The sequence below is a fragment of the Condylura cristata genome, unplaced genomic scaffold (genome assembly GCF_000260355.1).
Source record: "Condylura cristata isolate star-nosed mole 26May11 unplaced genomic scaffold, ConCri1.0 scaffold00022, whole genome shotgun sequence".
Taxonomy (NCBI): domain Eukaryota; kingdom Metazoa; phylum Chordata; class Mammalia; order Eulipotyphla; family Talpidae; genus Condylura; species Condylura cristata.
In genome coordinates this window covers 317,769-327,907 of record NW_004567123.1, presented here as the reverse complement: position 1 = coordinate 327,907, position 10,139 = coordinate 317,769, and the positions used below count along the sequence as shown (strand labels likewise).

Here is a 10,139-nt window from a genome sequence, read left to right as displayed (position 1 = left end):
CATCTGCCTTCTGCCTTCCTTCTCTCTTCTTCTCTCTCCTTTTTCTCTGCTCAGTTCCACCCTCCTTCTGGGTGGGGCAGGGAACCTGGAACTTCCCTTCTCCTAGGGACCACCCAGTTACAATTTCATAAGAAAAGGTTTTGTTTATTTTTCCAATTTTTTAAATTCAAAATTCACATAACTTAAAATTTACCATCTTAACCATTCTTAAGTGTACAGTTGAATAGTATTAAACACATTCGTAATATTGTTTAGCTGTCATAATTTTTCCAATATTTGTCTAATACCTAATACATTTTTTAGGGAAAATAAAAAATTTCTCCTCTCTGTGAAGAACACTGTGAAGTAAAATGTATATACATAGTTGACCAAAAAATATTTGTTGCATGAGTGAAGGACCATTTTGACCACATTTTAATTCTTACAATGATGATTTGTATATATATGTGTGTGTGTGTGTATATATGTATATATATATATATATATACATATATACACACACACACATATATATATATAAGAGGAATATATATACAGTTAAGACATGATATAAGATCATAATCTTCTGAGCCATGATAGGTTTGGCCTGTTATTCCAGCATGATAAAGGAATTGTGAAAAGTTTTATTAAACAGAATCTTTGTCTTTTGGAAATAGGAAGATTGATCTGCATGCAAAAATGCAAAGTACAATATGGAAAAACTTGATCTTAAGTGAACTACTCAGTTTTGGCTTTCTTATTTCTTAGCATATTTAATGAAAATCTCCTAATGTTTAAGGACACAGAATTTAGAATCAAGCCAGGTAGGTAGTATTACTTAAGTTCACTGTCAGTCATAAATAGGTAAAAACAAGCCTGTGAGTTGACTTTGAAAACTTTACTTGTACTGAAATACACAAATTTGTTCTTTTTTTCTTTAAATGTTCTTAACAGGAATGAGGCAAAGTCAGGTGGAAGAAGTGAATTGATACCAACAATCAAATTTCGACATTGTTCATTGTTAAGAAATAGACGTTGCACTATAGCATACCTGTAAGCTTTTCAGTTTTCTCATTTGATGGCATGGAAGGTTTTCCTAATTAATCATTCCAGATGGATAAGAAATGTTTAGATTTGTTTTTCTTTGTAGGCATTCTAAATTCATCTCTCTTTCAAATTAAAAATTCTAAAATTATGAAATTACGGTGACTATAAAACTAGGAAAAATAATGTTACTAATTCTTGTAGTTATCACATAGACTTAACAATTTTTAACATGTTCATGTTTGTGTCATCTTGCTTTGTCTATGCTACACTGTTGTAGCACATCATAACATTATTATGACTACATACTTTAGTGTACACTTCTAAGAAATAGGACTTTTTTATTTATTATCTCATATGACCTCTGTACCATTCTCCCACCAAGAGAAGTGAACAAGACTAAGTGGTATCAATCCAGTCCATATTCATGTTTTTCTCTATTGCCCCAAAGATGTGTTCTTTTTTTTATTATTAATTTTTACATTGTTAATTTTTGTACAGTGTTTAATTTTGTACAATATTTGATTTGATTTGTTAACCCTTTAAAACTCCCACCACTACTTCATTGGTGAGCCAGCATCCTTATGCTCTTCCCTCCTGTTTTGACCCTCTCCATCTTCCTCCTCTGCTGTATGTCTTGGATTTATGATTTGCATTTTAGGTTTCTTTTTTTCCCCTCTGATCCATTGTTTGATTTCCCTGTATTCTTCCTATAAGTGAAATCATCCAGTACTTTTTCCTTCTCTTTCTGACTTATTTCATGTGCTATGATCCAACTCCATCAATGTTGCTGCAAATGACATGCATTTCTCTTTTTTGATTGTTGAATAATAGCCCATTATGCATGTGTGTGTGTCTCTTTTTATGCCACATGACACAGATGTATTCTTATAGCTGCTTTTATTTTTTGCCTTAGGAGCCTAATAGAGTCAATATTTTACATTTGGGTTGTTGAGCCTTGCATCTCTTCTGATCAAGGCGACCTCTGATACCCCTTTTTATTATGCTGTCTAATACCTTCTTAATGCCTTAGGTATGACCGTTTGCTTCGGATTAGAGCGCTCAGGTGGGAATATGGTAGCGTCCTGCCAAATACTTTACGATTTCACATGTCTGCTGAAGAAGTAAGTTAGTATTGTCCTTCACGTTCATTTGAATTTGAAAAATGCTGAGGTTCTGGCATTGTTCTATAATAATATTTACTGATATTTCTCTCTGTTTAACATATTTTCAGAAAATTTTTGCCTGTATTAATTTAATATATGTTATGATGAAAACGATAGGAGTAATTCTGAATGCTATATGGAAAACTGTTATTACTTAACAAAATAAAGAGTCCCATAATGTTACTTACTAGTGATTCATTAGTAAGATTAAAAAACTAGAATTAGCCCTCCTTGGTGGTGCAGTGGGTTAAAGCATAGCACTAAGAATCTAAAGCCACTTCCGCATGAGTTCAATCCCTGTCTGCCCCGGAGGTTGCTCCCCCTCAGCAGTATATTTTGTCAGTTAGCCTGTTCTGCTCCCCACTCTGTCTCTGGTGAATCCTCACACCACCCCTGCACCTCTGACCTGTACACCAGTTCTGTGTGCACAAATAAATGAATCTTTAAAAAAAAAAAAACTAGAATTATTATTTCCATTAAATATGTATGCATTATATAAACATTTGTAAGAAATTCTTTATTTGTGCAGTCACTGAGGTGCAAAGGTAGCCTAATGTGTAAGGACACAGAATTTAGAATCAAGCCAGTGTGGTGTAGACCTTGGCTCTCCTACCATCTAATCTTGAAAGTGACTTGATCTCTTTATTCCTGAATTATTCTCATTTACAAAGTAAAGATTGGTTGTAGTATTTACATATACAGCATAGCAGTGACACCTACCTTGTGTTAGACTAAACTTCACAGGTTAAGACTGCCCTCATTTCAGACACCACTCATAAGTTTGGGAACTTTCAGGAACTCTTGCTCTGACTAGCTGACTACAAAATTAGACATTTTCCAAATTTTGAGGTTTGATCCACTTGTTATTAGTCTCACATACAGAGAGGAGTGGGAAAATAGAAGGAGCTTATCTCATGGTCATGATTCCATCTGTCATTACTTTGTAAAGAACCCTGATAAATATCCTGAACACCAAAGCTTGTATAAACTTCCCTAGTTGACAGTGGTTTGTGTACACTGCTTTATAGCAGGGTGTCTGGATAGTCCTCATTCCACAGGGAGAAGCTTTATGTTTAGGACCCTCCCACTTCTCATCCTAAGTGTCTCTTCCTTTGGCTGGTTTTGACTTGTAACCTTTTCACTATAGTAAAACTATCATTGTCAACATAGTGCTTCCCTGAGTACTGTGAGTCATTCTTCTGGAGAACTATTAAATCTTGGGGACTCTATTTCTCTGTAGTCTTTTTAGAAGTTATATTGCTTTATCTTTCCCACAGAGACCTATAGTACTGGATTGGTGTTTTTTTTTTTTTTATATAATGTAGAAGTAAAGTTGTATTTCAAATATGGATATTGAGGTGACCCAGCACCGTTTCTTGAAAGGATCTTCTTTTCCCCACTGCTGTGTGATACCACTTTTGTCATAAATTGTCAGTGTACTTGGATTTTTAATGGGCAACTTTTCCTTCTGTGTTTCTTTTATCTATGCCTGTCAGTTCTGTACTGTTTTTAATTACTGTAACTTTATAGTAAGTCTCATCTTATTTTTATTAAGAGTGTCTCACTATTTTGGCCCTTTGTATTTCCATGTAAATTTTATATTCATTTCTCAAATTTCATTAAAAATTAAGATTTTGATTGAGGTTTAATTGAATCTATAAATGACTTGACAGTTTTATAATATTGAACCATGTAATTGACAAATGTGGCATGTCCTTCTCTTTATTTAGATCTTTCATTTTCCTCAACAGTTTTTAAAACAACAAATTCACTAAAATATAATCCACATAAGCTTATATAGCTGGGTACTGTATAACTTAGGTGCCATATAACTTAGGATGAGGAATGGTAGTGTCCTAAACATAAAGCTTCTGGTCTCCTTTCCCTGTGGAATCAGGACTACCCAGGCACCAAGCTATATAACAATTTAGTATTTTTCATATAGAATTCTAGCACATCTTTTAAAATATAGAGTTCATAGTTGTCTATTTTATTCTAGAACATTCTCATTACCTGTAAAAGAAACCCTATAATCTTCAGTTGCCCCATATTCTCTCTCCTCTTCCCAATCCCTGAAAATTCTATTTCCTGCCCTTATATTTGTCTACTATGGATTTTTCATGTAAAGAATCATGCAGTATGTAGCCTTTTGTGTCTTTTTCATTTAGCACATTTTCGCTTCATCCATGTATAATGTGGATCAGAACTTCATTCCAATTTATGACTAAATAATATTCCATTGGATGAACAAACATTCATTCATTTGGTGAACATTTGGGTGTTTTTGTCAATCGTGTTTTATAATTGAGGAGATCATAATTCTAAAATTGTGTAACTTACCTGATTTTGTTTCTGTTGTTCTTATACTGTGACTAAGCATAGTAGGTAGGATATAAGTACTTTGAGAACAGAAATTGTGTTTACTTTGTTGAATGATCTTTCTTAAGATCCAAGACCAGTGCCTGGTTCATAGCCGTCAATAATATTAGTAGTTTAAATGAATAAATGGTCATACTAATGATCCATGTAGTGAAGTGTGCTAATTTTGAAAGTATGCATATGTAGTTTCTGCAAGTTCGTATTCTTATAACTTTATCCAGTGACCACTTTTATATTTGCAGATGGAGTGGTTCAATCATTACAAGAAGTCTCTTGCTACATATATGAGGTCATTGGGAGGATATGAAGGTTTAGACATTACACAGGATATGAAACCTCCAAAAAGCCTATATATTGAAGTAAGCATACCTTTTTGAAATGGATTTTCTTTAATGCATAAACTGTGCTGCCTTTGTCTAAGAAGGCATTATATTAATATATATTAGCTCATATTAAAAGTGAGAGGAAACTTAAACCAACATGAAAAGTGTTCTCAATAGGAGTATAATGGGAATGTGGTAGAAGAACTAACATTTTCTGAATGGGCCTGTTTTAATAGTCTTCACTTTGGAACATTTTAAGTTATTTTACATATTATTAAAATTAAATCTGAGGGGAAAGCCAACTCACAAATTTTGAAAGCAAAATGAAGCAAATGAATCTGTCTTGAGTTGGTGGATTAGTCAAATAGTAATGATTATAAACACATATGTTAATTACTATATTTATGGGGGTATATTTTAAGGTTGAAAAAAGAATTACAAAGAGATCTTCACTTGTATTTATTTTATTATTATTTTTTTAAAAGATTTTATTTATTTGTTCATACAGAACTGGGGTACAGGCCAGAGGCTCAGGGGTGGCGAGAGGCTTCACCAGAGACAGAGTGGGGAGCAGAACAGGCTGACTACAAAGTACACTGCTGAGGAGAGCAGCGGGCGGGTCAGGAGAGGTCTGCCACGCCATGTGGTCACCTCCGGGGCAGGCGGGATTGGAACTCATGCTGAAGTGGCTTTAGCTTCTCAGTGCTGTGCTTTAACCCGCTGCGCTACCAGGGAGGGCCCCTGTATTTATATTTTTGGTAATAGTATTGTTATCATTATTTCAAAAAACATATTGAAGAATAGAACAAAAGAAAAATGGCAATAGGAATTTTGCTATTTTCAAGATTTTCAAAAAAAGAGAAAAGAGATTCAAAAATTAAAATAAAAAAGATTAGTGAAGAGCCTATATTACCAAAGGCATGTTTGAAATGTCAGTGTGGACTCATATTGAATTATCTTTATTTAAAAAAAAATTTTTCTTAGCACTTTTCTACTGAAAAAGTCTAGAAATGATGACGGGAAAGTAGCCATGAACATCCAAACTCTGGAGCCCACATGCTGTTTTCCCACTATGGAAAACCTTGTCTTCCTAGAAAGCAAGGAATGTATCTAAGACTATACCGGAAGTGCTCATATTGATTTAGGAACTCATTTGCTGGAATCTTCATTAGCCAAAGAGGGGACAATTCACTGTAGTGAATTGAATGATATTAACTAACTAGATACAAAAATGAATAACAATACCAAACAACAACAATAACAACAGTTTACCAAATAAAGCCTCACTGGCTGCCTTTAGAGAGTACAAGGGATACAGCTCACTTTTATAAGTGATTAAAAATAATGGGATCAAACATCTATTTGGCTTTATTATATAGACTTTATCTCAGGATGCCAAGTTGTTTACAATGGAGATTTGTTTTTGTTTTTTTTTAAAGATTTATTTATTTATGCATACAGAACTGGGGTACAAGCCAGAGGTGCAGGGGCGGTGAGAGGATTTACTAAAGACAGAGCGGGGAGCAGAATGGGCAGATCAACGAAATACACTGCTGAGGGAAGCAGTGGGCGGGTCAGGAGAGGTCTGCCATACTATGTGGGTCAGCTCTGGGCCCGGGATCAAACTTGCACTGAAGCGTCTGTGACTTGCCTGTAGTGCTGCGCCACCAAGGAGGGGCCGGAAAATTTTTTTTTTGAAATTTGTTTTTAATAAAAGAATTTCAGCTAATAAATACAGCAGGGATAAGAGAACTAGTTTAATGCCATTTTGTAATTCTCATATATTGAGGTAAAGAGTTAACAGATGTTAATAAGGATATGGATTGGTGTAGGAAAGAACTGGACCCAGTGTTCAATTTTTTTTTAAGATTTATTTATTTATGCATAAAAATATGGGGTACAGGCCAAACTTGTAGGAATAGTGAGAGAATTCACTGGAAACAGAATGGGGAGCAGAACAGTCAGATTGATGAAGTACTTTGCTGAGGGGAGCAGCGGATGAGACAGGAGAGGTCAACCTCCCCATGTGGATCACCTCAGGTGCCCAGGTTGAACTTGCACTGAAGCAGCAATGGGCAGCTTTGCAGTACTGTGCTCCAACCTGCTGCACCACCAAGGAGGGCTCCCAGTGTACAAACTTAGCATTCAAACAGGTATAGTCAGATGTTTTGTACTCTGAGTCTTGCATTGGGAAGTACATAATATAAACCTAATCTGATCGAACTCCTAGACTTAACTTACAGCTTAATAGAAAATTTAGGAACAGGAAAACATGTCAAATGACTTCAGAATAATCCATAACCAAACCTAGTTTATGGGAAACTACCAAGCAAAATGCCCAGTTTCTCTAACAAATAAATTAAAAGGGGAAGATGGTTGAAAAGGGAAGGGATCCTGTAGATTTAAAGAGACTCAGACACATATCAGAAATGTGTAATATGGGCCCTCCCTGGTGGCATAATGGGTTAAAATGCAGCACTGCAAGCTAGCTGCAGCCACTTCAGTGCGAGTTCAATCCTCTGCTCCAGTTCAATCCACATGGCGCAGCAGACCTCTCCTGTGGTCTGCTGCTCCCCTCAGCAGTGTACTTCATCACTCTGCTTATTCTGCTTCCCACTTTGTCTCTGGTGAATCATCTCACCACCCTTACACTTCTGGCCTGTACCCCAGTTGTGTATGCATAAAAAGATAAATCTTTAAAAAACAAACAAAAAAAGAAATGTGTAATAATTTGAAATGGCAACATAAAAAAGAATTATGAGCACATATATGAAAATTGGAATAATGCACAGATTAGCATTATTCCTGTATATGAATTACATGAAAATTTGTGACACATTCTATATTTTTATTAGTGATTACTAGAAAAGAAGGAGGAATAGGGTAAATCAGATAAAAGGGGTCTTCTATGTGATGAAAGATCGAAGTAGACTTTTAGTGGTGAGCTTAATATAGTGTGTGAGTATACACTATATAAATATAGTTGTGTATATACACACTATATATACACACACACATATATACATACACTATACACACACTATATACACGCACATTATATATGTGTATGTATGTATGTATACACACACAAATTTTGATTTTTACTTTATTGCAATTGCTTTTTTTTTCTTCTGATCCCTTACACTCTTGCTATGAGTGAAACCATCTGGTATTTTCTAAAAAAAAAAATTTTATTTATTAATGCGTACAAGAGCTGGGGTATAGGCCAGAGGTAAGGGGGAAGTGAGAAGATTCACCAGAGACAGAGTGGGGAGCAGAACAGGCAAATCTCCTGAAATACAATGCTGAGTGTGTGTGTATGTGTATGTATGTCTATATATATAAATAAATAAAACATTGGTTTCAAGTGTACAATCAAGCATATATACTGATTTGTAATGGTGTACACTTGAAACCAGTAATGTTAAATACAGTGTTACTTCAATTAAGAACAAAATTATTTAAGTGATAAAATAAGTAAAACACACAAGACAAATGGGGAAGTATACCAACTGGATATTTCCTGAAAAATTATACTAATGTATAATAGTATTAAGATTTTTTTAATTGAGGTTTTTATGCAGAAATGGACACTAAAATATCTATTGATGAAATAATTTCTAGCATTGGCTGCTAAATCCAGAAGTTGGTGAGAAAACAGGGTATACCACATGTTGATAATTATTGCATGGAGTTTCATTATATTAATCTTTTGACTTATGAATATGTTCAGTATTTTCCATAGTAAAATTTTAAAGGAGCAAAATGAGGGGCCTCCCTGGTGGCACATGGGTTAAAAACAGGGCTATCAAGCTGTCAGCCACTGTAGCATGAGTTCGATCCCTGGCCAGGGAGCTAGCCTACATTACACAGCAGACTTTCCTGGCTCGCCTGACTCTCCCACTCCTCCTCTCAGCAGTGTATTTCAGTACATCTGTCTGTTCTGCTCCCACTCTGTCTCTGGTGAATCCTCTCACCAACCCCATACCTCTGGCCTACACCCCCACTCTTGTACTAGATGGTTTCACTCATAACAGGAGTGTCAGGGGTCAGGGGGACAAAAAAGCAGTTGTAATAAAGTAAAAATGAAAATGAACAAACATCTATAAACCGGAGACATTCTATAGGGTAGAGTGGAGAATAGGATCAAAACTGGGCAGAAAGAGCTCATGGGACTATGGTGATGGCACATGTGGGTGAACTGGTGGGATGTCCACAGGGGTTACATCTGAGATGAAAAAATATACAAAATGAAGAGTGATGTGTTTTTTACACACATGCACAATCTTTTTTAAAAAAAGATTTATTTATTTATGCACACAGAATACAGCACTGGGGTACAGGCCATAGGTACAGGGGCTGAGAGGATTCACCAGAGACAGAGTAGGGGACAGAACAGGCAGATCCACTGAAATACACTGCTGAGAGGAGTAGTGGGACAGGTCAAGATTAGTCTGCCACATCATGTGGGTCACCTCCCTGGCTGGGGGATTGAACTCATGCTGCAGTGGCAGTGATGGTTTCATAGTGCTGTGCTTTAACCTGTTGTGCCAGCAGGGTGGGCCCATAAATAAATCTTAAAAAAAAAGCAAAATGGTGGTAGGGATTTTTCTAAAGTAGTATTTGTGAAAGTGAACTTTGGATGAAATTATCTAGGAAAAGTGAAAGACTAAAATTTGGTGCTGGAGTTGGCTAATACCAATCCTAGTACTTAGAAGGAAACTTTAGTTGTGAATTTTCATAATGGTGGGACCTGACCTCCTGGTTTCCTGTGGTAGCAGATTTATAAACTTTTCTCTAGGAACATTTTAGCATTAGCCCTCTTTACAGTTTTCAGAAGAGGTTATGGGCTAACAACTGTCCTGACTCTTATAACATGAATGTGTGTTTTGCTCTTTTGTGGTTTATTTCTCACTATTCCTGGGGAAAAAATCTGAGTATCAAAGGGGATCAGATGAAATATATTAAAACAAAATTTTATAGACTTACCTATGTCCTGTTCTTGGGTACTTATATTTATGAGGGGGATCTGTAAGAGGCAGGTTAGAATAGACACAAAACATTTGCTGTACTTTGTTGATGTATATTTCAACTGCTTAACATTTTTTTTTTATTACAGAGTTTATTTTTACATCATTTTGCATTTTTTTTTCCATCTCGATTGTAATCCCCACGGGTTTCCCATCACCAAATCACCCCTGTGCCACCACCATAGTCCCGTGCATTTCCCTCCCTTCCCCCCCTGCCC

General features: G+C 35.8%; 1 protein-coding gene across 1 annotated transcript in view; it reads left to right on the top strand.

Annotated features, from left to right (window-relative positions):
• Positions 1-10,139, top strand: part of GINS1 (GINS complex subunit 1 (Psf1 homolog)) — a 29,190-nt gene that overhangs the window by 10,805 nt on the left and 8,246 nt on the right. The window contains exons 3-5 of the mRNA XM_004687120.2: positions 934-1,032; positions 2,057-2,147; positions 4,811-4,927. Coding sequence (XP_004687177.1) covers positions 934-1,032; positions 2,057-2,147; positions 4,811-4,927 — 307 coding nt within the window. The remainder of the gene's footprint in view (positions 1-933; positions 1,033-2,056; positions 2,148-4,810; positions 4,928-10,139) is intronic.